The sequence below is a fragment of the Anser brachyrhynchus genome (assembly GCF_964034855.1).
Source record: "Anser brachyrhynchus genome assembly, chromosome: 20".
Lineage (NCBI taxonomy): Eukaryota > Metazoa > Chordata > Aves > Anseriformes > Anatidae > Anser > Anser brachyrhynchus.
This window is the reverse complement of record NC_137713.1, coordinates 6,128,935-6,155,948: the sequence shown is the minus strand read 5'-3', so window position 1 is coordinate 6,155,948 and position 27,014 is coordinate 6,128,935. Positions and strand designations below refer to the sequence as shown.

The window sequence follows — 27,014 nt, the reverse complement described above, 5'->3', positions numbered from 1 at the left end:
TGAGCCCCCACCACCCACCCGGAGCACCGCCACGCACCCTGTCCCGAACAAAGGAGGCCGGGGCGTGAAGCTCTGTCTAGTATTTTATTAGATTTCGTTTCCAATATGCCTGTATTGGAAGAATTAGGAGACAAAAAAGGCACAAACTCACATTGAAAGAAACGACGAGATAATCTAACCCATTCTACGGAGTGTGTCGCCAAAGGAAAAAAAGAGCACGATGAACCGATCAGAACGTGGCGGGGAGGCCCAGCGGGGATGAACCCAGAGGGGTGCAGCGTGGGGGGTGGGGGTGGGTGATAGGGTCCTGTCCCCGAGCACCCAAACCACGCGGCGTGGATCGGGGAGCGGGTCAGGGCCCAACCAGCACCTTGGGACAGACAAAGAGGCCCCTGATAATAAATAGCAGGGTGTGGGGTTCATGCCAAAGCCAATGAAAGATACAACAACGGTAACGCTGCATGATCTTTGCTATGCTCACTAGCAGGAACCAAACATCGAGACTGGAAAGTCTTCATAGGGTTTGTCTATCCCGAGGCTGAGGGATGCTTTCACTTTGGGTTAAATTAGAAGGAAAGAAGGACAAGGAGGGCTGGGTGCGGGAGTATTCAGGATGGAGTTCCTGCATATTTTTTTTTTTTTTGCCAGTTTTTCCACTAATCAGGAAAGCTTTGTGTAAAAGCTCTTTCTCTGAAATCAGAGGATCAAAAAAGGATTGCATGGTGGAATGTTACAATCTGCTTCCACAGCGATTAGTGTCATCAGATAGAAAGCCTCTTGGGTAACACAAATTTAAAGAACAAGTGTGCTGTGTATTCTTAGGTTGTCCTCAAGTGTAAGAATCCCTCAACACGTAATCAACAAACATGAACAGAAGTCAGTGCATAAATTCTTAGTTAAAAATGCTTTAAACTGAAGGAACTATTAAGTGGGGCCTATACTCCTAGAATACTTCTTGAACAGCTATAGAAGATGCCATAAAACATCCTGGTCCCGAATATCCTTGCAGATTAAAATTTAGTATCTTCACCTATTTTACATTACATTTGTTTTACTTCTGTTTGGTGAGATTGCTAAAAATCCCTCATCCCTCCCCACCCCGCAAAACCGTCTGAGGTCACTGAGAAGAGCCTGCCAGAGTTACTGGTACAATTCAGAGCTTATTGCACTTAGACATGAGTAAGGCAAAATAACAAACTAAAAATAAAAGGGATAAACTGCCCCCTCCCCAGAAACCAAAAGCCATCCTCTCCCTCCAGAACACGTGTCGTCTCGTCTCACACTGAAAACAGTTCAGACCCCAGCACATACTTGTTTAGCACGGCACAGGGGCATTTCAGGATCTCCTCCTTGCAGGAATGTGAAGGGCTGAAGGAGTTGGATGTACTACAGAATGCCAAAAAGACTCCTCAAAAGCAGCAATACGCCCCGTCTGTGTTTGGCATTCAGTATTTCATGTTAGTGCCACCAAATACAGAAGTGGAAGATAAAGTGATTACTACCGGGAAAATAAATAAATAAAATCAAATATTGGGCCTTACACATAAGCAAAGAAATTCATGTTTTCTCATATGTATTTAATAAAGCAGCATTTCTTTGATTCTGTTCTGGTTATTTGATTGTCTAAAGCTGATATCAACATATGGATAGTTACAGTAAGTACTTGAGTTCATTGAATACTCAGAGCTCTTCGTAACTTTTAACGGTATCCTTTGCAATTTATAATAACCAACAGATAACCTAGAAAAAACACAGGTCTCTAATGAGTTGCTTTTCTACAGCATGAAGGGAGATATTTTAGTCTGTCTTGCAATGGGAAGAGTATTATTGCTGAGCAGAACCACCGACCCAGGCACCTGAATGTGATCAGATACCAAGACTTTACTTGTACACCAGCTTTTTGCTACATTCCAATTTGTCCAGGGAGAATGACATTATTATTAGTCAAAAGAATTTCAGTTTTGTAAGTTACAAGAAATCTTAGTAAATAAAAGAACCAGGAAGTTGCAACATATGTCAAGCAACTTTTCAGAATGATTTTGTAAGACTGACACACACAGCTGAAGGACAACATAGCTACATGGGCCAAAGAGACCATGTACCACTAAATTGAAATTCAACAGTTACGTGCTGAAGGCCCTAGCATGGGGATGCCGCGTGCAGCTTCTGATCAGTCTTTAATTCTTGTGTGCTAAGACAGAACAAAGTAATGCCGTGCAGAAGCCACGTATCACGATATATTCATCGCAGACCAAGAACTCTATCTGGCTACTCCTGATTATGTATTCAGATTACATGCCATTAAATTTGTTACCCTGGGAGCAAGGGTCAGAGCGTATAGTTTTATGGAACAGTTTTGCACTCTAAAATGCTGACAGTTTCCCTCTTCAAATAGACATTCAAAGAATGGTGAAGGGCTGAGCAGGAACAAAGGTGGCAGTTTATCCCAGTTGGAAAATAATAATAATAAAAAAAATAATCTAAGTCACCACATCACAAGACTATTTTAGCTAAAAATGTCACTTGGAAATCAAACAGGGCCACATGGAAATTGGTCTGAACACAATGAAAAAAAGGAGGGAGGAGTCGTAAATACAGCGATCTCTAAGTCACACGTCTCCAAGGAGCTACCTCCTTCATATACGTGCTAACATTGGAGTGCTTAGTACCAGACGGTCTATTTGCTCACAATATTAAAGGGCATCTAGAATTAGCTATGGGAGATTTAAAATCGCCTGCCGATTGGATATAGAAAGGCTTGATCCAGAGATGGTCCGTCAGTCAAGAGTGTGGATTCCCCAGGCCTTCCTGATGACTGTCTTGCAAACTGAAGTAAAGAGACAACAGGAAAACATTTTAGAACCACTATGGAAGTGAAGTGTCCCACAAGAAGCGTCAGACTGAACCTTCATAAAGCAAATGTGAGACACTGTCACCAGTTCAGACAATGGCAATAAACCACTGCATCATATTTCAGCACCAACTCAGAGTAGAATTTCCAGCGCAGCCTGAAACTGGAAAACATTTCAACTTGAGTAATCTAACAAGTCTAGAGGCTAAAGTACAGTTGAGTAGACCACCAAATCCCTTCTCTAAGAACTAGAATAAATGTGAAAGAGGAGGAAACAAAAAAAGGTTAAAGTTACACTAGAAGATTAAAACATACCTAGTGGATTTCAGACGGATGGCATACATACATCTCCTTGTGCTCCCCACTTACCACCAAACAACCAGCAGGTAACAGAGCACAAGCAGAGGCTAACAGTCCCACTCTGGTAAAGACTGTGGTTCTTCCCCACCCTGTTCTTTCCAAGGATAGCTAGGATGGCATTTTACTGTTCTAGAAATGTGGCCAGTAACTTAGTAACTTGGGCTTCTATTCTCTACATAAAAGGGCAATCCTTTCTTCCTCCTCACTTTCTTCCCTAATACTTCTGTTCCTCAACAGAATAAGATTCAACACTCTAAGCACTGCTTATGTGTTATCATCCACGATTAAATACTTGAAAAACAAGTCAAAAAATTAAAAATGGTCATTGCTTCTTCCCTTGCAACATGCAAGTGTTGCTCCAGGCCCTGGCCCATTAGTAAATACCGTTAGCAAACAATGCCAGAAATACATTCCAAATGTATTTGCAATTTCTGAACGTATTCCAAGTATTTGCAGGCCCAACTTATCCTTCCTGGATTGACAAAAGTTTCTCTGCAGGTCACGGAAAGTACGCATGCATCACAGAAAAAACAACATCAGTAAATCTACAAAATGTTGTAACACTTATTTCATATGCTCATCACTCAAATGTTGATTTAGAATAATTCTGAAACAAAAGAGTAAATTCACTTGTCAACCTGTCAAGGAAACAGGTTTATTATCAAAACAATCAATCTTACATATCTGACCGCCATAAGCTTTCTTACCCATTTTTTCCCTAAATAGAGCAATATAGAGTTTTGTAAAACTCTCTTGATACCTACAGTGCACAAGGAAGAAGTCATGTTAGTCATCTGCAGCTGACATTCCTTTCACTGGATCTTTTTCTCTCATCTGAAAGAGGAAACACTATTCAAATATTCATTCTCACATGATGTTATCTCAAAATTTACCAATGTGGAACATGTTAAGCTACCCTACTTTATGTAAGACTGTTTATATCCTAGCATCACAAAACAGTTTTTGTGAATATGCACATCTAGGCACTATTTTCTCTTAAGCTGAACATCTGCAAGGGATCTGGAATCACTATCCAAAGGGCAGAACGTACATGAAACTATAACGAAATACCTTGAGGCTTGAAAGAAGGGAAGGGGGCAGTGCAGGACACAAATCATGGAACATTGTACTCATTAAAGATTGTATCATTTGGGTCTAGGTAAAACCTAAAAGAAGGTATTAAAGTGATAAATGAATCACTGACACTCACACCCTCATTACCTGCGGGTCACTATGTTTACTGGCGCAATAACAAATACAAGAAAAAGTCCATAATGATTAGAAGGAGATGCCAGCACAATTGAGTCATAGCCAATCATTCAAAGCACAAGCAGCATGACCTAAATAGCAGGAGGACAATACACACTATGCTATGACAATGCAGCAGTCTTTTCCTCTCTGCTGTACTGGATAGAAAGAGTTTCTCACACAACCCACACCTGCCCTGCTTTTCCACTGACCTCATCCAGCTGTCTCTTCGTCTCGTCCTCCATCCTACGAATGTCCTCCATAGTCAGATCAACCCACTTATCAAGCCAGCAAAAGAGCTGCCGATGGAAGTTCGTAAAGAGACGCTTTTCTTGCTGCGAAAGGAGTAGGAATAAAACACACAAACAAGTTTATTCACAGCATAATTAATAAGTATCTAACCAAATCATAACAACTTTCAGAGATTTGTACACTGAAGAACCAGCTCCCTAACCTACCTTTCTATATAACCACCATAATTGGAGACTGGAGCTAGATCATTTTTATTCATTTTTTTATTTTAACAGAATACCTAGAGCCTTGAATCCTGAGAGAAACACTATTTTTCCAAGCCTCAGCAGCAGATGGAACAGTGCCTTGGAAGAATTAGCGAATGCTTTAGTCATTTCCTTTGATTTGAGGGTATTGTTCTGATTGAATAAAGCACTCTAGGTTTGGTTTACTTAGAAGATAGTTGGCCTGAAGGAGCACAAAAAAAGGAAAGAGAATAAAATATTTTTAAGTAATCCTTGACTTGCAAAAAAAATAGGATAGGATTGACGTGCACCCACTTTGCTTTTCCCTTTCACAGCGACCTAAGGAAAAATAAGCCAAAACTTGTTTTCCATAGCTGAAAATCTTTCAGCAGAGGTAAGTAATGTGCACAAGATCCTCCAAGTTAGGAGAAATTTATTCCCCTTTTATAGGAGATAAGCTAGACAAGGTCGTTATTAAACAGAAGTATATAATGGCTCTTGGAAAGTTCTCATTAGGGAAGGACATTTCAGTTTTACCAATTATGGTTTCACATCTGATAACTTGGTCTCATCAAAGACAGCTTAACTACTTTGAAGCCAATGTGCAGCTGAAGAGACACTCGTGAAGAGAAAAGGATTCAAGACACTGCTTTGTTCAGGGCTTTTGTTACAGATATTAGAAATCTTGCAGCAGCATGGTCATTCCCTCAGAGTTCTCTTTAGATTATATCACCAGTCCTGCTTTTGCAGAAGCAGTACTATAGTTTATCAATATTAACTGCTGAGGAATCGCTATGATCTGAAGTCATAGGCATTTTCTGAGCTTGACACTGGTTAGAAAACTGCACATTGTAACTCCCATGTCTAGCATTCTGGTGCAGTTTATGGGTTACAAACTCTGGCACAGAAAAAGTTCTTTTCAGGATACCAATTATTCATATTTTAAGTTTCCAACCATCTGCCTATTTTTTTTTTAAACACTGGTTCTTCAAGCAGCAGACTGAGAAAAGCAGAAGATGTCTAGAGCTCTAGGACTTGCCAGAAAAATCCTCAGCTGATTAAGATCAGATAACTGAAGCTGTAACTCTCCCCACAAAAACATCTGTCTTGCCACTGAGCAAAATATCCCTAGCATATATGCAACATTTCATCACTCACAAATTAACTACCAAACAACTTCAATTCTCAAGCTGACCTATTAACCACAGCAAAACTGAGATGTTTTACCTGCATACATTAGAGTAAAAACCTACAACAGCTGATTAACCAATTCACATAACCACCAACCAGTCCTACTCTTGGATTAGCAGCAAATTGAATCCAGCTTTAAGTGACTGCAGTATACTGGGCATAACCCTTGACAATATTGCCTGAGGTGACATGACTGGGTTTCAAATTAGTATCTCCGTGCAGGATACACTCTAAGAATGAGTTGAGGTGTAAAAGCAAAAAACACACCTCATTTCTACATCTTCCTCCAACAAACAGCTCACTTACCTTCTGTATAAAGTTCTCAACCTTATTTTGCAGACCCCACCACTTGAACTTGACTGTTACCAGTTTGTAAGCACACATGTATGGACATTCTGTCTGTTTCCCCAGCTCCTTCTGCAAAGATATAAAGATATTCACTCAGGTCAAATGTTCCCAGGAAGGCAGCTCCTTCAGTCAATCATCTTTCTACAATTCCTCACAATCATCTTACATCTTTACACCTTGACTATCTTTTATTAATAAGTTTTGTCACACCTTTGCTCACCTCTTTTCCAGGGCATCTAAGAGCATGATGAAAGTAAACCCTGGTTACCTCCACAGGTGGACCTCCCTCCATTTTGAGAGGGGACCACTACTTCCTTTCCTCTGATCACCATTTTTTCTCCATTAAATGCATGTCTTTCAGGATCTTCACCATTATGATGTAGCTACTCAGTTTCCTTTCAAGTCTTTTGATAATGTCCCTACCTAAAACCTTTTGGAAATCCACGTAGATTGTATCAGTTGGGTCATCCGTACAATCACTGAGCCTTTAAAAAACTCCACAAGGTTGGTAAAGCAGACTTTCCTACTTTTTGTTACAGAAGCCATATACACTCTTCCCAAGCAGAACATATATGCCTCAGCTACTACGATGTTTGCCCACTAGAGATGAGACTTGCACACTTACAGCTTCCCAGATCCCATCCAAAGTCCCTCTTAAAGACTGGTATCATATTTGCCCATCTAGAGTTTTCAGATTCCAAGGATTTAAGTGAAAGGTTAAACACTGCTGCTCATAACTCACGTTTTTCATCCTTGAATTCTCTTGGGTGAGCTCTTGGACTGAACACCAGACAGCTCTGGCAATTTCTTAGAACTCATTCTATCTCTTTGTACCAAACTTTTTCATTTCCTCTAACTTCAGAACAGATCATCAGCTGCGTTCTGCATTTCTACATACAAGTCAATCTAGATGTGTTACAAACAGATCTGTGGCCCCAAGCCACATCTATACTTCAGTATCTATACTTCAGTCACACAAACTGATATGGATCCTGAAGTCAAAACATACCTTCCAGTTGGGACCCAGAGGTCCACGTCCAGTCTTGACAGATTTAAATTTTGCTGGATCTTCTTCTGCCTTGTAATCCTATTGGATAGGCACACAAGATTAAATACATATTATCCTACTCTTATGCAGCTGCTCACTGTCACACAAGATGTATTTTTCTGGTGGGCAAAGACTAACCTCTAACTGCTTTCTCAAGAGCTACTGTTTTCAAACTTCAACATTAGGTCAGGCACTCTTCAAGGAAACGTATTTCTCCCCCCTGTGCTGTGTCCTAGACCTATGTGAAGAAGTTGTAACAAACCAATATGACCTTTGTAAGGACTCCTTTGGGGTAACACTATCAGAAGACTGGTAAACTCTCCTTATAGGTTTCCTGTGACCACTTGTTCTTTGACAGCTGCTGCAGAAAATAGCTATGCTCTCTGGAGCTGTGGTATCTAGTATTTTTCACAGCACCATATAAGAATGATGCTCATATATAGCACACTAGATGACAAGCACAATCAAACTCACAACTATCACCAAAAAGAAGGAGGCATTAGTTATGCCTCCTATCACATAGCAAACAATTTGCAGCATCCCCTTCATCTACACTGGATTAAGACCAGGGGCTGTACTCTACTTCTACCCCCATTTCAATTAAAATGGGAACAAACTCAGATCATCAGTTCAATGCCAGAAGTGATAAACCAGTAGAATCTTCTTTGGAAGACTTCTGCTCCAGGTGGATTCTGCTTGCTCTCTGACAGCACTTAATTCAGAGCAATTTCTATTTGCAGGTATACCTTAGCACCTGCCTAATCTATTAGAAATCAGATGCCACTCATGTCCTACCAATTCATCTTTATTGGAAAGAAAAGCTAAAATAAAGACTAGATCTGTCTTAATGCCCAAGGTCAAGTTTGTGAAGAGGTAAGTTAGCCGTAGTCAAACTTGATCAGAAATACAAAGTAGGGAAACTCAAACAACATTCCATTTTTATATAGCTTTTTTTTTTTTTTTAGTAGAGTACAGAAACATCCCTTAGCTTCTTATTGTAACTGTAGTCTTTCTTAGAACAAAGTATTAGCTACATGATTTCAAAAGACAACAGCTTGAAGCCATGGGTCAGTTTCAAAAAAGAGGCAATTTAAACAAGATGCAGCATGGGAAAGGCAGTGTCATTTCTTGTTATTCAAGCACTATAATCAGCCACAGTGCTGTAAAGCTACGCATAGTACACTGTTACATGTACTGTAAGGCTAAGCAACACACTTTACAGAATCTTGACAACACTTTCAAAAGTGCTCTTCCTCTAGCTTGCTTAAACACTTAAGGAATGCCTTTCCTCCTCTTTCCTTCCTCTTACTTGTCCTGTTACCTGCGACCGTCTCTGTGAACAAAGTTCGTACATCATTCCTCTCTTAGCACAAGGCCTCCCAAACTAGGGAGCTCTTACCCACCTACCCTACCTTGGGAAGTACTTGAGTCCGGTCAGCAATGTCTATATAAATAGCTTCTACGTTCTTCCATACATCTGGCTCCAGTTTATGAACCTGCAGTGAAAGTACAAGCCCAAAGTAATTGATTCAAATAGAGATCACTCCCATTCTAAGACAGTAAAAAACAGACGGAGATACATGGACCCACTGCTCGCACACAGAGAACACACCATAGTGTAAACACAATATAAGATCTTTTAAAGAAGCAAAGGTGTTCACACAGAACAAGTGACTGGGGACAATTTTATTCAGCATATAAGAGAAGCCAATGGGAAGGAGTCCCTGCCTTGCTAGTACAAGAAGCACTTCAAATCCAGGAACACTGCAAACAGACAGTTCTGCACAGCAACTCTCTAAGCTAGCAAGGAAAGCAGCATTGTGACATTAAAGAGATGAATAAAAAACATGACACAAGTACTTACATTTTCTTGTGTTCCAAGATCTGATTTATGCCAGGTTTCGATTTTGATCAGGAAGTCATCCTTCATATATTCGTTCTGTCATAAAAATAAAGCTTCTTGTTATTCTTTGGATATTTAACTTGTCTGATTATTACCTAGATAAGCAGTGGGAAAGACAACTCAGTGTTAAAACTTGACTGGGGTTTGACTTAGGGAATGCCATATTTAGCTATAAACACATCTTGTTTTTAGAAAAGTTTTTTGATCAACAAATACATAAGATCAAATAAATCACAAGCTGTTTGGTGAAAACCACTTAAGTTCCATTGCTTTAGTGAAACATTTGGAGTTTTCCCCCTATATATTTGTAGCTTTTTCTTTAAAGGAGAATGTCTGCCACTCTAAATAGCTTAGAAGGGGTAACATGTTAACTAGGCAGAAATTGCCTTTTCAAAGAGAATATTGTTCTAGCACTGAGTACTCTTCAAACGAACAACAATATTAAACTGATGTGTTGAGAGCTTTTTGACACTGGGAAGGGAAGGGACAAGAAGCACAGTTCTGCCAAGCAAGCAAAAAACTTTCCATTTCTCATAATTACTGTGAGTAGAAAAAAGACTTCCAAAAGTAACCCTATCCTCCCTCAAGGGAGCAGAAACAAAAATACAGGCCAGTGAAACACTCAGCATGTAAAAAAGGAAATATCAAATTCAGAAGACACATTACTCAGAGGGACGTAATGTTACGAGCTAGCTTTCTTTCAATCAGTTTATTTGGGCAATGGGACATTCCCATGTGTAAAGCTGAGCATTACTGCAGTAAAGAAAGATCCCTGTCCACAGTTATAAATAAAGTGTTTGTGGATATGCCACAGATGTTAAGGGGGTTTTATCTACATGATCTTACCACAACAAAAGATAAAGTGCCCTTAGCTCAAGCTAAAGAGCTTCTTGTACCCAGAATGCTTCATCTCAGACATTACACATGCTTCCATGGATCGTCAGTAAAAAAATAATACTTACTGTAATAACTGGTCCAAGAAATCAATACATGAAAAGAAAGAGATACAATACTTTAGTGAAAAAAATGTACAGCATCCATCACCCCCCTCCCACTATCAGCAAAACAGGGAAAGCTTCAGCTTCCCAGGGAGCTGCTGATACTACTGAAGAAAAAACAAAACCAGAAGTCCATAAAAATTAGCTAACTTTGCCCCCTTCTCCTCTGGAAATTCTCAGACTTGGAGAAACCCAGAGGAGCAGCAATTAATTACGTACTGCCACTTCTGCTCTCTGGACTCCAGCCAGCTGGATGAGAAGATGGAATAAGTTTATTCAGCTGACAGCATTTTACCAATCCTTTCTCAGCTTGCAGATAAGAAACGTCTCCACAGTTCTGAGGCGAACGCATGCTGGATTTCAGGCCAGTGCAGACCTCATCACTCCTGCATGCAGTAACCAGACCCTCCGCATCTCTACTGCTCATGGTAACTGAACTCCCTGGATAGTAAGGCTCAATTATTCAACACAGAAAAGAAATTGAAGATCCTTTAACAGTCAGCATCTGTTCTACCCAAGCCATCTGAGTACATTAGCAATGCTACTCTAAGAATAATGATGTCTGGAAGCTAGAGTTGAACTTTGCTGGTGTGTTCTGAAGTCTAACATGAGGTCTTCACTAAGAAGTAATTTTGTTTTAAAGATACCATTACAACTTGTGATTTTCCAACCCAACATCCTGCAGACAGTACCGTCCATTATCACTTATCATACACATCCAACTCTCTTAATTGCCTATGGCTGGGCCTTGGGCTGCTCTAAAACCCTAGCACTCTGAAAACTGCATTTTACAGAAGGCTAATTATTTAGATTGACGTATTGGGGCAGGGGGAGAGAATAAGCAAGCAGAGCTGAGGCTAATTTTTAAAAGGCTGAATTTCATCTCAAAGAACGCTTCATTCTTTCCTGCAAGAAAGAGTTTCGTTCCTGCTAGTCCACATAAATACTGAATAAAGCAGCAGTAATTATAAGCCAGAGCCTTCCCACCTTCCCGTGACAAGCTGCTTTTCCATGACTATGCACCATAATTAGCAGCTGCTTTAGAACAGGTCCATTCACCTTCCTAGTTTCTCATCTATAGGGAAGATTTCTCATTTGTAGAGTGAACAAACTAATCTCTTTAGAGGTGTCCATTAAAACTTAGATGCTCAGCTTGCTACAAATTAGGGCCTGAACTTGAGGTGCCATAGCAGCAACTCCTACGCATTTCAGCTGCAGTAATAACTTTTCAATTTCTTGACATTTGGCCACAGGCACCTCATGCTGACACCCAGAAGAGTGGAACACATACCAAATTGCTTTTCTGAAAAGCATTTAAGTGACATTAATATCTAAGATGGACTGCAGGAAAGAACCACGAAGACTGTTCTCCTTGGCACCATCCCACGGTTATAACTATCAGGCAATCCTCACTTCATTTTTACTGTAGAAGTTATAAATGTCTACAACAATCTCATTTTACAGTTCACACTCACAAAGGAGCAAAGCAAGGCTTCCATATAAAATACATAAAAACTACTCACTACAGCACAAACAGTGTGCAGAATTGCAGGAAGTTATAAGACAGGCATTTAAGCTCCCTCAATCTACAGCACTGGTTTGATAACATTATATAATATGCATAGTAAAGTAATAATTGCGCTTTTCAGAGGCCATATAGCAAAACGTGAGGATGACCATCTTGTATATTAAAAAATAAATACTATAATGCACAATCAATGGAAAGTACAGTTTTATTAAAACTCAAAAGGCTCTACGTAATGACTGACATGCAAGCAAGCAGTGCTCCAGAGAGCAGCACACTAATAATACTACCTCGGTACAGGAGGGTACAGGCAGAAGTACCACTAATTCCTACACAGCCAAACCAGGTTTAGCTCTTAATGCATCCCCGTCTCTTAAGTTTCAAACTCTAGTGAGCAGACTAAAAACCATGCCAACTGCTGTAAGGCAGCATGGCATTTTGTGTTGCGCAAAGATTCACACAAGGCCATCCAAGACTACGACCTAAACACCTGAACAGATCTCAAAGTAAAATGATAATGCCAAAGGCAGCCTACAGCACACACACGGGTTCTTCCCTCCTGCCCAGTACTAGCAAGTGAAGGTTTCGGCAACATTTCTGAGCCCTTCTTGATTCATGTCAGGCTGGCAGATTCTCTAAACAGATTTTTCAGCCTCCGCATAAAAACTGCCTTCTGCTGCAACCCCCACAACAATGCACTTTCTATCTCCTATTACATTGGTGTTTATTATAGTTAAACATTTATTTATTTATTTATTCATTTGTTATGCCATCATTTCTAGCATACCAAAACCTGAAGTTTTTGTCAACTGGGCTGGGAAGTCTTGCATTTCATTTTGGTATCATGTTTTTTCCACTTAAGAAGAATTTTAGCAGCATATAATTGAAGAATAAGCAGCTAAGAGTGAGAAAACACACTAACTCCCTATCTTTGTTTCAGAAATTGGAGGAGATGAAAAGAAGGATATAGGCAGGTGTTATGTCTAACAGAATCTACTGGAGCCAACTTAGATCTGTTTCCACAATTTAAAGAATTAATAAAAGACCTGTCTGAGCTTAAACCAGTTCAGTGTACTTAGCATGGAAATAAATTAGACATTTACTAGCTAAGTTCAGTAATATGCAGTAAGAAAACTGCATAAAAGTGAGACAGCTGGGTTGTAAATAACTTTGCTTCAACATATGGAATTACGTGACACATTAAAAACTTACTCTGCAGTTGATGGCAGTAACTGAACTTCGTATTTGCAACATCCATTCCACTACATTGCTGTAGGTAATTTCACATACTGAAGTAATGTTATCCTCCCCCACTGCAAAGCTTTTTCTTTCTTTTAAAACACTTCATTTAAAATTCTCCTATGTGGCTGAAAAATACATCTTTCTATACTGAGTTTCAAGAACAGTTGGAATTTTTAAGTTTACAGTTCCCATAGCAATTGTACCTCTGCCAAATAGCAGAAAATGTGTCCTTCAAAGATACAAACAAAAAAGACAGATAAAAATATGACACAAGTGTGGAGGCAAAATCAAAGTTGCAGGGCCTACAGCAACACAGACCCGAAAAACAGTAGTGGTGAAAGATTGTGGCTGATAGCTTCAGTGAGTAAAGAAAACATTAAACACTGCAGTAGAAAATGGGTTTGACGCTATTTCACCACTTTGCACAGCTTCCAGGGCCTCCCCAGTTTACAAATGGATTCACTTCACACTTGTTGGATGATATTTGGATGTCTGTGTCAAGCCTCCATCCCAAAAGCAACTGTAGCATTGCCATTTCAACCTTCACTAACCTTACATCCCACAACGGAACAAGTATCAACCACTTAACACTTGCTCACGTCAAACTGCGCTACAAAAAGAGACAACCAAGGTCTCCCCTCTTCCCCCTTTGCATCTTCCATTTTTATTCCACCAGGCTATGCTGCACTGGAGTACATAAAAAAGCGTTCCTCATCCATCCATTTCACTAGTGTTGCAGTTGTTCCTTTAGAACTGACATCCCTTTCTTGGTTTGTTCTGTTCCAATACTGAACCAACAGTACACACACTGCCATTCATTAGCAGCACATCAGGAAAGGATATTTCTTTCAACTCCGCAGCCCTATATTTTGCTTTTCCTGACCACAGAAAGGGCTTAGAGAATAGAAAACTAAAAGCTGAAACAGTTTCTCTACTGCTTGCCTCTTTCCTTCGCCCATCCAACCCACCAAACCACAAAGAGAGACCAAAAAGCCAGCAGTCCACAGCCCTTCCCCACACGCTCACCAGTTCTGCAGTAGGGATAAGCGTTCCATGCTTTCTCATGTATATTCAGAGCTCCTTCAGGGGCCAGCATCCTCACAAACGTTGGCACTTTGCTGCAGAATTTGGAAATAAGAAGAAAAGTACTGATGAGAATTGCACATAAGAAGAGGTCTGGCCCAGACTCTGAGACAGACAGAAAATCACCTGAAACACAGACCCTAGGGACCTGCACATTGGTGGAACTGGTGGGGTTCTCCTCCCCACACTACTATGGACTTCCAGAGACTGATGAATTGATCAGTCTAATCTAAACCTTCTTTACATAACAAAAGAGAGGTGGAAAAAAAGAAAAAAATACAGAGGCTGAACACAGGTTGAAACGTAGGAAGCCTTTTGATCTTCAGTCAAATTCAAGTATCAAAATACCAGGTAACGGAATTATATTTGCTTTGAAAAACACAGAGCCAGATTTTCTTGGGACAAGAGCCACACCTACGGGAACAGATGGGTGTTCAGCGATGCTCACTTCCAGCTGTGCCGTGTGCCTGCTGCCCTTATGCTCCATCTTACCTCCATGTCCTTCAGCCCTTACATAACCTGTGATTTACACAGTAGCGGCAATCCCATTCCATCTTCCTCCAGTTCCTCTTGCCTTTTAACCCTGCCTGCCTCTGGGAATAAGATGTTTCACATACCTCTGTAAGTGGTAGATCTTGTGTGTGTACTGCCCACGCTCTCCATCTCTTTCGTAGGGTTCATTCACCAGGACCTCCACACCTTCACCTCCACCAGTTTCATTTTTACTGGCTTCTGCCACAGAGTACAGCTGTCCCACTTGATACTAAAGAAGTTAAAGACACATTATTGTGATAGCTGTAATTTAGCAGAATTTATAATAATCAGAAGAAGCCGTCAGGGAAAAGGACATCCACTTGTGTGTCCAGATAAGTAGCTCATTTAATTTCGTTTTGGTATAAAAAGCTAGAGTGGTAGTTAGGAGAAAAGCACTGCCAATAAGACAGTTACCTTTACCCCTTAAATCTCAAGCTCAAAACCACTGCAAATTCAAGAGAAAGTAAAATGGATGAAAGGAGAGCCAGGAAGGAAAACATTTAAAGAAAATCCAGGAGCCCTCAGGCATACAGTAGTAAAATCCATTCTTTGTTTCCACTCTTGGCACACAGGTGTACCGATTGTTTACGTCAAATGGAGGGTAACACGCTGCCAGTCCTGAATTAATAAACATGTTAATTTATCCAGAAGATTCCCAAAGAATTCCACTTCTTTTTTCCAAGTCTTTTGACAAAATGGACTGTACAAGGGAAGGTAGGGAAGAACTGAAGAAGAGAGACCGAAGATAAAGGGCACTTGTACCACCTAATTTAACTGCTCTAAAATATATCTGTTAGATGTGCACAGCTTAGAAGCCCAGTAGAGCTGAGCATCCCCCAAGTGCAATTCAAAACAACTAAGTTAGGAAGCTTCAAGTGAAGAAGTTATTTGCACCAGCAGGCTTTCCAATGAAATGCTGCTAACTCTAAAGCTGAATGTAGAGAAATTACTTTTTCTTGGCCTTTATGACATATACTATCACCCTTAAACCTCTTGCCAGAGTTGACATTATAATCTCATCAAGTCATTTCTCTTCGCTGAACATCCATTTCCCTTCTGAACCTAGTTCAAAGTCTGTTCTGTGAGGGCGTCCACAATCGTGCCTTATCTCCCTTCTCAACAGTCTTTATTCCAACCCCAAACGATGTTTTACTTCATATAACCGAACCCATTCTGAAAACTTTATCTAATGAAATAACTGAATCAACTAGTGTCATAGATAACCACCTGGTCCTTGCTGCCACTGCACCCCCTATTATTTTTCCTACTATCTTTAAGTTTTGTTTGTTTTGTTTGGGGTTGTTTTTTTCTGTCACACTTCCTGTTAGCCATAAGCATTACACCACTAACAGGGAGCGCACAGGATTTCAACATTGTCAAATTCTTACCTTTAAGATCATTTTTAAGTCTCTTACAGACACTCTCTTGGCAGTATTAATTCTCAGGAATCACTCAAACTACTTCATGCTAGACAATCTTTTTCAGAAGAAGCATCCCAATGTTTCACAGGAAAAAGAAGGGGAAAATCAAGAACGTGTACAAGAGAGAACATTCTCTCATCTGCAGAAGATGCAAAGACCAATACACTCATGCTTCTAGCTAAAGAAGAGGATGCAGAGCTCAAAAGAAACACGATAACATGAAAAAAAATCATGCAGACCTCTGAAAAAAAGTTAGGTGTGCAGACAAGGTTTGAGAATGAAGCTAAAGCAAAAGGTCAAAAGGAAGCGTTTAAAAAATAACTGATACAACTGTTTCCAGAAATGAAATTGACCAAAACAACTGATGCCAAAGGCACTACAGAGAGGCTGTCTGAAAGGGTAATCCAAAAAGAGTTAGACATCAGAAGTACAGTGACTAAAACACCAAACCAAACCTGAGAACATAAGTACAAAGGAATGGAACGCTGCTTAGGCCCTCCTCCGGCTCTCCAGCACAGGGCTGCACACCAGAATCAGGAATAGCTCTTAACGCTCCTTACATGGAAACCCAAGCTGGAAAAGTGCTGAGAGCTGGAAAACTGCTCAGAGCTGACAACCCAGAAATATTTCACTAGGCTGGCACGTCTTTGGCATTGAAGGAAGACTTCTACAGCGGTTGTATTTTGTTGTCAGAGCATCCAAAACAAAAACAGAACCCAAGTTTTGCAGTGCTGCGCACCATCCGAAGGTAACACAGACTGCATTTCTAACATTGAATAGAGTAGATGATATGCCAAAGGTGAAAGGCCAGCTGTCCTGGCCTCAGTTAATCTGGGGCAGGGTAAAAAGCACACCACAGGGACTGAACCAAGTGCTCTGTACAGCCTCAAGTTCACCACAGAGGCATAGCAAGTCTAGCAGGTAGTCAGCTGGGAGGGAGGGAGGCCACTCATCCATCTAATAAAAGCTATCTATAGAAAAAGCAATCCACAGAGCACCTCCTCCTAGCTAAGAGCAAAGCTCAGCTGGATGCGTCCAGAAGGTCCTGGCCCAGGTGAAAGAAGCGCCCCTCGCTTGGCTGGACGGTTCCTGCGCTGTCACCAGCAGATTGGGTTTCAGTCTGGATTTTGGACTGCGGTGCAACTCTCTGCCTTCTGACATTTCAAACGCCACATTGCTTTCCTTATGACTCCCCACAGATGACCCAAACAAAACAGAACACTCGCCTTCCGCCAGAAGAGCAAAACATGAGAGTTGTGAAACCTTAGAAGCAAGTTGATTTAGTAGAGTGAAAGCCCCACGTACACTCGTACAGAACAGAACATAAGTAAGAGTTTGGCAACGACAGCACTAGAGGGGCAGGCTGGCCTTGACTGCTTTGCAGCAGGTCTCAGGACAGGTCTCCAGGGGTACAAACTAATTCCTCTTACTAACAGTCTCTCATTCATTCCTTCTCCCTTTTAAACACGTGGGTCAAAGTTCAGACACTAAGAGGATAAACCCTTTGGTTTGGCATCTTCAACATTTAATCTTTGCTGTTATTTCTGATCCGTTAATCACATTGATAAAAGAGGAAAGGGCCCAGACGAAACTGTCCCAATGAACAAATCCCATAACATCTGCCTGTGAAAATTAACAGGGAAATGGATTCTGGCTCCATGAAGTCCAGAGCATCAGACAGGCCTATCCTTGCAGCTGTAAGAGCTCCCGAAAACCTTATCTCCTGGGGGAGTCACCCCTTTATACAGCAGGACAGCATACCTTCATTACACCAAATTTCATTCAGAAGGCCTGATCCAACGTAGCCACCTTCAAGAACAGTTACTTTCCTGAAAGCTGCTTTGAACGCAATTAATAAATAAGAGCCTTTTGTGTTTGGCAAGCTCCTTCCCATGTGAGAGGAACAAAGAGGCAGCACAGAATGTGTACACACAGCTCTAATCCATACCAGCATTTCAAAGTGGCAGCTGGCGAGACACCCACACAGCAGCTCAAGACCACGCTCTCAAAGTTGGCACTGTGCAACGTGATGTTGGTCAGAGAGCACAGGAGTAAAGTTTAGACCTAAGAGACAACAAGGTATTTAACTTTTTTGCTCCCTGTAATGTAAGATTGTATAGAACAACACAGGAGTGCAGCTCGCAGCCTGCACTTAAGCAGGACCAGATTTTGGCAGAGTTTCCTAGCAGAAGACAGTTTGCTGTGGTCTACCTCCTACATCCCAGCCTTCAAGTTTTAGTCATCACCAGGGCCTTTCCTTCACTGTTTGTTCCCATCTTAGCAGTAACTTGGCTAACTGTTTGGTGTTGAGCTCCAAATTTACTAAGTAACGTCTTCCCACTATCTTCCTGATCACTGGTTTTCTCTTGAATTCCTTACTCTTTGTTAAGCTGCACTTGTCAGAGGTGAGGGGACTCAGCAGAGGACCCCTGGCACATCACAGGACAACATAGGAGACTGCCTCAGCCCTCTTACAATGCCTCAGAGACACAACTGTTTTCACTCTCTCTTATGCACTGGCACCATACTTTCAGAAACAATTTGCATGCTGAAGGAGTGAACTTTTCAGTCTTTCAAGCAAAAATTCCTAAGATATTACAGTGAAACCAGAAGTCCTCTTCCTAGTCAGAGACGCTCAATGAGCAGCTACACAGTGAAGAGCTACGTCAAGTCTCCAGAGCCCTGTTTAGAGTTTCGTGAGCAAGGAAATCCTTGAAAGCAATGAAGTTGTAGCAGCTGTATTGTAGAGACAACAGTGCAGTGACCAAGTGATGCACAGATGCATCAGCATCTCTCTGCAGAGGCAGGAAGATAAAGCAATACACAAACCCAGAGCAGTAGTCATCCTTCCACTCAACAGGAAAATAACCTTTCTTCTTAAGCATGCCTTTAAAACTACCATAGCACGTAAATGTTTAAGCAAAGACAAGTGGATATAAGAACTCTTTCTGCTTAGGGAACTGTTTCCTGAAACCTAGCCTACAAGTCACATAAGAACATCCTGTCCTAGAAAAGGTGCCTCATGCAGGGAACACGGTAACAAATATACAAGTCTGGGGAGAAATCGGGTTTGGTCAAGTCGGCGGTCCTTCCACATCCAAGCACGTTAAGGTGCTCTCTCTAGCATTTTCATTCCTTCTCTTCTAATGGTGTTTATTTGCACTTCACTTTACAGTCTTCTCACTAGGTTACTCAACCCTCCGGAACTCCGTGGATCCAGAGGAAAGAAAGGAATACATTGTCTTAAACAGATGACCCCAGGGCATCCTCAAACGAGGAGGTTGCTAGAGATGGACAGGTTTATGTACTGCCTGAAACCTCAACTTTCCACCCGGGCAGCCTACACACAAGGCTGAAAACACACCTGGCACTGAACAGCCAGTCAGGGAGGGAAAAGAGCATAGCAAAGGACTCGCTTTAACTGGATGAAGTTTAATCCTAGTATCACGGAACTCGGAAAAATCCTGTGCTGGGTTCCATCCAATCTAACCCCCTCAAAGAAACAATCTGTAGACTGATGCGTTGACTTTCTATTTACACAGCTCAATACTTAGAGGCATACCCCTGTGAGCTAGGGCTGCTGCTGTTTAGGCTAAAGTCTTCCATTTCTTGAGCTCTGGATCAGCTTACCATTTGCCTGCTGCTTTATCAAACACTTCCTCTGTCATTTGCAAGTTTGCATCCCTTGCTTACATGCTACAGTTTATCGTGTTAGTCCCTTCTTTGTCAAGAACTTCCTCACGCAAGTAGCATTCAGGCATCATAAAAGACCCAAATACACCTACTCGTAACACTGTAGTCGAACTTCTGCTAAAATTGCTTGAAACAGATTAATGCAGAAAGTACATAAGCTACAGGTAAGGAGTAAGGAACAGACATCAGGTATTACCAGACTCATTCCTGCACCAAGACAGCACAGAGACATAAAACTACTCTTTGGTGAGAAGATTAGGTTGCCATCAGTGTGCGATGCCTGTCACAGCAGACTGGTCCACAGGAACAAGGAACTCAGCTTTGACTTTGTTTTCCTTTTTACTAGCCAGCCTCCTGGCTGCAGAAATACACTACACCAAGTTCCAAAGTGTGCTCTCTGAAAAGAGTACGGCGTTACCAAAGGAATATGCTTAAAAGAGCACCGATCCATCTTACCACTCTCTGTGCCACAGTAGATGCTATAATCAGGGGAAACAAAACTGAGTTCTGTTATTGCACCTCTTCCTAAGAGTTAGGACAAGCTCTTTATCAGAGCTCAAACCAAAGGCTTACAGCCAAGGATCGTAACCAAAAAAAGTACACACAGCAGGACTCTACTATAGAAGCGCTATAGACTCTTACCATTTCAATTTCTCATCTACATTGCTAGTATGAAAATTCAAAAAAAGAAAAACATTTTCATAGGCAGATACTCTACAGGAGTGGTGCTCAGTGCACAAGGGGAAGCAGTGACAAAAAAGGGAGGAAGGAAAGGTAAGCTGCAACTCCCAGAGAAAAGAACAGGAATCAGCTCAGACTGCACAGCTGCTCTGTGGCCAGTTTGGTGACACAAATCACCACCTCCTTTATAAACTACATTTCTCCTTTCTCCTTTTAGAGCTTTACCTACAGAACAAGAAAGCTTTCTTTCTGCGAGATCTAGATAAGATAGTCTTAAAAACTGCTAAGTAGTAGATATACGATCTTTCTTTTGCTATACCACCCTCACAAAACAGAAAAAATTGCTTTACACTTGTAGACAAAGAGCGTAAAAAAAGAGTTCTAGGAAAACACAGGGCGATTTAAATTTGTATTAAGATTTCCTCTTTGTGTTAAAAAAAGAAAAAAAAAGAACAATGGTATTAATCAAAAGGAAACTACACTTTGGAACAGTCTGACAAGTCAACACTTGTTATCAACACATCTGAAAGTACTTTATAGGAGAGAGTATCAGTACCCGCAGGCTTAAAGAAATGAAATTGTTTGGCCAAAGCGACCGTGAAAGAGTAAGAACACACACAGGTCCTGGAGACAGCTATACCTGTCTCTTGCATTTTCCAGTTTTTGTTCAAATTGCTTTGATCACAAGTTTATTTACAGTCCTAAAGAAAGGAAGCAACAAGAAAAGGACTTACCTCCTCCACAGACACAGGCAGGATAACGCGGCTGAAAGAGAACACAGAAATGGAAAGTTAACAAACGCAGCTGCAGCACTGAGATGGCACACTCCTCCCAGCGATGACTGCTCAGCTCTCCTCTCCCCCATTTCTCCAGCATCCACCTAGCCCTAGCTTTCCTAGCACTTACTCTTTACTTCCAAGACTACTTATGTAATAGCCTCAAGGAGAATCTATACATGATATAGCGTAATTGCAATCCTATACCAAAACTAGTGGAAATATCTTGCCACCCTACAAACCCACACAGAATCAAAATAGTTGCATGTTCCTTCTCACTACATCCTTTCAATAGTCACATCTTATTTCCCGTCAAGTTGGTACAGAGCGTTGCTATGTGCTTCAACAACTTGGTGCCGATTTGTCATAGTTACAAGTCACTGCAAGACTTGTTTATACATCCCATCCCATAGGAAGCAGCACTAAATAGAGAAGTATATGGAAGGCTTTCTCAGAGCTGACTGCAAAAGAAGGTGTTGCCATTTCCATATATGAGTCACTTGTGGTTTCCTGAATGCCTCGTCGAACCAACTGACTGTGACTTTGGCAGTTTTTGCTCTCTAGACCAGAGATTTTTTGAAAAGACAAGAATGAACTTGAATTTAAAGCTGAAAATGATGCATGCATGTTAAGGCACTTCAAAATATTACGTGTTTCCCCAAAACTAGATTTGTGTTCAACTTCTGCTTTCAGTAAGGATAATGTTGAAACAGGAAACCAGAGCAATACACAGATATGAAATGGATAGGGTTGCTGTGGGTAGAAGAAATCCCATTTCTTTCAGAACTAGTCTCAAAGAAATGTGGATATAATGGGATAAGAAGAAAGTCCTTATTATGACTAAACTGATTTTCAGAAAAGCACTACTGGTGAAAACTGAAGCTTTCTCCTACACTAGAGGAATGTTACCAGCAAGATACCACAAGAACAAACTGTAAGAGAGACAAAAGTTTACAGATTATGCAATATTATTTATGACAGCAATGCTTTATGCTGGCTGCAAAGAACTGCAGAAAAAGCTACTGAGAACTGCAGATGAAGTTCAGCATCAACAGAAACTGAATAACGCATTATAAGCGCTCATTTTCTCCAAACACACAGGGTAACAAGCCCCAAACTAGCTATCACCAACATAAACCTTGGTGCTGTTACAGAAAAACATCTGAAAACATCAGTTCAGTGCCAGTTCAAAAATAAATAAAACAGCAAAAATTGGAGCACAATATTTACACAAAAAAATAAGTGACGGCTACACCACCGCAATCTCTCGTGCATCGGCACCTTGAATACTGCACACAAATAGTTCCAGTCGCCTCACCTCAAAGAGGACACTGAACAAAAGGAGGGCAAAAAAGATTACCTGAGATGTAGTTAACTGGGTTTTTTGTGGTGGAAGAAAGGACAACGGAAGGGGGAAGGTATGGTAGAGTGTTATAGAGTATGAATGGTGCTGAAGAGTGAATGGAGAAGGAACAATGACAGCATCTTACAACAGAACAACCCAGGACGCAATAACAATCATTAGGTAGCAGATTTTTAAACCAATCAAGGGTACTTGGTTACATCATGCGTATTTAAGTTACGGGATTCCTTGCCAAACACGAGAAGCAATTTTAAAATGGGTTTTGATCAATTCATGGAAGTTCACATGCTGCTTACTGGAAGGATACACTGAAGAACAATCATTCTACTCCCTATTTATATATTGTTTCCTAAAAATATCTGCTAGAAAGCAAGATGGAAGAGGACCTTTAGTCCAATTCAGTACGATATTCTGTACATAAGGAAGGAAAGAAAAATGGAGAATGGTTCTCCACAGGTAGACCACCTCACCAAACACAATATTAGCTTAGCTAACTGGATAAAACTACAGTTGAACAAAAAGAGGGACAGGATGATAAATAAGCAAAGATGAAAAACCAAGTAACAGGGAAGAAACATTGGCTTTGGAATGGAGTGCAAAAATTGTCTTTTAGAAAACCTGGCATAAAAACATTAATATAAGCTATTGAAATTCTATTTAAGAAACTGGAAGACACTAGATCTGAATATTACCTTACAGCTTGATGTTCACGAACAGAGAAACAAACACAAAAGTTAAATAGTTTACAGTTTGTTTAGCCTAGCAAACAAAGAACGCGGGGGATGACTAACATTTATAGGCCATCAAGCAATAAAGGAGGAGGAGGGAAAACTACTCAAGAGCATCCAGAGGAAAAGCTTCCCAGGAGCAGCAATAGGAACAAAGACACCTAAATTTGGGACAGAACTTGACCAAACGATGAGAAATTATATGATGTGGTTGCCTGCCACATCAAAGGCCTGAAAATGATAAAGAACGTTTAAGATTCCTCCTAGATTAAAATATGCCTCGAATGACAGCAAAGGGAAGTACAGCTGCAGAGAAGGTCAGTGTCATTATCGTCACTTCACAGGAAAGGGAAGCGACTCTCTATACTCAGATTCTCCTCAAGGTCTTCCGACGCAGTTTAAATCAAAATAGGGAGAGCGTGCAAGCATGCAAGATCTTAACCAGCACTTACAAACTTTGCAACTGAAACCAACCAAAGAGACAAAGAAAACCAAAACCAAAACGCAACAACCCTCTCACCCACGCACAAAACCGAACCATGCAGCTTATCCAGACTACGGATAGGTAGAAATGAAAGATAAGTCTGAAAGATTGATAGGACACCAAAGGTACACTTTAAAGCTATCACTGCATAACCACCAGTGAAAGAAGCTGCACAGAAAAGACAGATGATGCAGATTGTCTGAGAATAAAAGGTGTGATACAGGCTTTTTGTTATATTGTTCTATATCTGTAATATCTCCTAAAATACCTACGGAGCACATAATAATACCCATTTGATTTAGTAGGGAGGATGTGACGAGGGGTCACAGCAGTGGAAGAACAATCTGCTCAGAGGGCACACAGCTACAACTCGCTTGTATTTCTGCCACCTACAGCGGCGGGCAGGCAGCAAGGTACCTGACTGCAGTGCTGGGGCAACCAGAACTAAACACAGGCAACAGAATGACTTTGACTATCCAGGTCACGCCAAAAAAAGTTGTTCCCATACGCCTTAAATAACTGCTTCCTAGAACACAAGAGTTCCCCAACAGCGTGCAAGATGGGTGACTTTTACATACAACGTCAAGGATGATTAATACCAAAACCAACAGTGACAACTCAGAATGCGCAACTGTTGGAACCAGTTGGGAATCCCAAGAAGTCCAAAGTCAATGCACAAGTTTTTAATGGACAGTGGCAACCTTGACTGTCCTTAGAGCCACATGAGGACATCTTAACAGAGACGGAGAGAAAAGGAACAGGACAATATAGCTAACAAGACTCAAAGGGTTTGGTGACCCTTCTGAAAAAAGAAATGGAAGCCTGTAAAAAGAAAAAAATTCAGTAATTCTGCTTTTTTAACCTTTGTCTTAATATCTACTCCGCATTTTCTTTCAGGAATAAGCAGCATATAAGACCAGTAGGTATACTGATTTGGTGAGGTAAACGATAATAGCAAGCAAAACGACTTTTTGGAAGTGATCCTTCTCAAAATTGACTTTAAACGCAGAAGTCTGACAATTTAAAGTACCGATGTTCCCATCTTTACGTGATGCTCTGTAGGTAGCATAGCTCACTGGCAAGTGGGCTTTACTGCAGTACAGGGCAACAAACTGGAAAGGAAAACCAGGAAACACACATGAATTTGAATAGAAATAAACCAGACAGGTGCTGTAAGAAGCAAAGTACATTAACCAACTAAATTAATAGGGAAATCTCAATGAAATAGATGTTATAGAAGAACAAATTAATTAGCTTTTCATGCATCTGAAACTAAGTGCTCAGCCAATGCTTCTGTTTGCTATCCAGTTTAGCACTACAGAAGGTAACAGTGCCTCTGTGTTACAGTGACCAGCTCTTAAATTCTACACCCCTACTGTTGGATAAAAATGGCACGGGTTTAAAGATTGGGGGGGGGAAGTTATTCAAGCTTAAAGACAACTACAAGGATCAGCACAACCTTCCTCAGAGTTTTAATACTTAGATCCAAAGCACATCCATGATCTGACAAAGCAATTGCTACAAGGAGGACACTATCATGTAGGTAAATGTGTCTGAGAGAAGACCTGAAAACCCACTTTGTCGTTGGGATCAGCGCATAAGAAAAGAAGAGGGGGAAAAAAAAAAAAGTGTTTTCTATCAGTCAGAAGAAGTTTAAAAGGACAGGATGCAGGTAGGAAAACCAAATGTATACTGAACATCCGAGCCTTGAGAGCTGACGGAAGAGCCGTGCAGCGGTGCGCCCAGCTCCAAGCCACCTAACCAAAGTGCACCGGTCCAAAAGAGCACACCACGTTAGCAGGCAGAAAGGCGCCGAACAAAAGACTTGGGCACAGCGGTGTGACTAATAGTTACACACAGCTGGGACGGATCCGCCAGCCTGCCCGCAGCCTGCCTTCCAGCCCGTCCCTGTCGGGCAGAACAACCCCGCAGCAACGGCGACCAACTCCAAGGTGAGGGCTGCGCACCGAGACATATTTCGGAGCTCTCCGGCACACTGAAGTCCTCGCTGAGTTCCTAGCTAGAAATCACACCGCTAAAGGAAAGGACAAGGGCGATAAAACACCGAGCTTGTCATTTAGATGGGGGCAGGATCCCTGCCACCGCTGCGTCCCTGTGAGGAAAACCCCAACCCCCTGCCCTGGCAGCCCCTCTCCCGGTCCAGGCGGGCTCCCCCGGGTGGGGGACACCCGTACCCCGGTGCACAGCCGGTGCTGAAGGGCCGGGAAGGCCAAAAAGGGGGGGGGGGGGGGGGGCACCGAGCCCCAAATCGCCCCCCCCTCCCCGTGAGGCTCCGCAGGCCGCCGGGCCCGGGGGAGCAGCACCGGGAGGCCGGTCCCCGCTTGTGGCCTCCGGTTCCCGGGGAGGGGGGGGCTCCTTCACCTCACGGCCGCCTCCGCGACCTTCACACAGCGCCCCCCGTGCCCGTCCTTCCCTCCCACACCGGCACCGGGGCCCGGCCGGGCCTTTCTCACCCCCCACCACCCCCCCCCAAGCTCCGCCGCTCCTCAGAGGCACCGCTGGGTGACCGGAGGCCACAACGGAGGAAGGGAAGACGGGGAGAAGGAGCTGCCCGCACTCACTATTCCTTGATGAGCACCATGGCGGCGCCTCCCGCTCACGGCACCGGGCGCCTCCCGGCCGCTCCGCGCCGCACCGGGACGGGGAGGGGAGGGGAGGGGAAAGGGGGGGGGGGGGGAACCGGGAGGGGAGGGGGGAGCGGGGCGGCGGGAGCAGGGGGCGGGGCGTTGCCGCGGCAACCGCTGCGTCACGGCGGCGCGCAGGCGTCGCGCGCGCACGCCTCGCGGGAGGCCATTGCGGGGGGGGGGGGGAGGTTTTCCCGCCTCAGTGCTTCCCGCCTCGGTCCCCTCAGCGCTGAACCGCCCCCCCCCCCCCCTTTTACTGGGGTTCAGCCTCTAAAAACTGCTCTTTTTGTGTAATAAGGGGCTGGCAAATGACGTGGTGCTAATGTAGAGATCTAGGGGATGATGCCAAGGAGTGTTTTTTTCAGGGAATGGGGCTCCGCGGGGCCGGCGGGGCAAGGTTTATGGCGAGTCCTCGG

At 42.3% G+C, this 27,014-nt stretch overlaps 1 protein-coding gene across 1 annotated transcript; it reads right to left on the bottom strand.

The window, feature by feature from the left end:
• Nucleotides 1-65: 65 nt before the first annotated feature.
• On the bottom strand, nucleotides 66-26,705 carry PITPNA (phosphatidylinositol transfer protein alpha). Its single transcript, XM_080563432.1, has 11 exons — nucleotides 26,536-26,705; nucleotides 21,337-21,367; nucleotides 14,891-15,036; nucleotides 14,209-14,308; nucleotides 9,387-9,461; nucleotides 8,935-9,018; nucleotides 7,484-7,561; nucleotides 6,433-6,543; nucleotides 4,672-4,794; nucleotides 3,976-4,045; nucleotides 66-2,827 (listed from the first exon to the last, which is right to left on the bottom strand). Exons 1-10 carry the CDS (start codon nucleotides 26,553-26,555, stop codon nucleotides 3,998-4,000), a joined length of 816 nt encoding a protein of 271 aa, XP_080419558.1. The 5' UTR covers nucleotides 26,556-26,705; the 3' UTR covers nucleotides 66-2,827; nucleotides 3,976-3,997.
• Nucleotides 26,706-27,014: the final 309 nt, after the last annotated feature.

Bases quoted from the DNA above. Each gene is read 5' to 3' on its own strand.
- PITPNA (XM_080563432.1), bottom strand. From the start codon at position 26,555: ATGGTGCTCATCAAGGAATA. The intron at 21,368-26,535 runs GTGAGTGCGGGC...GTTCTCTTTCAG, and splicing joins ATGGTGCTCATCAAGGAATA to CCGCGTTATCCTGCCTGTGT. The intron at 15,037-21,336 runs GTAAGTCCTTTT...TAACTTCTTTAG, and splicing joins TGCCTGTGTCTGTGGAGGAG to TATCAAGTGGGACAGCTGTA.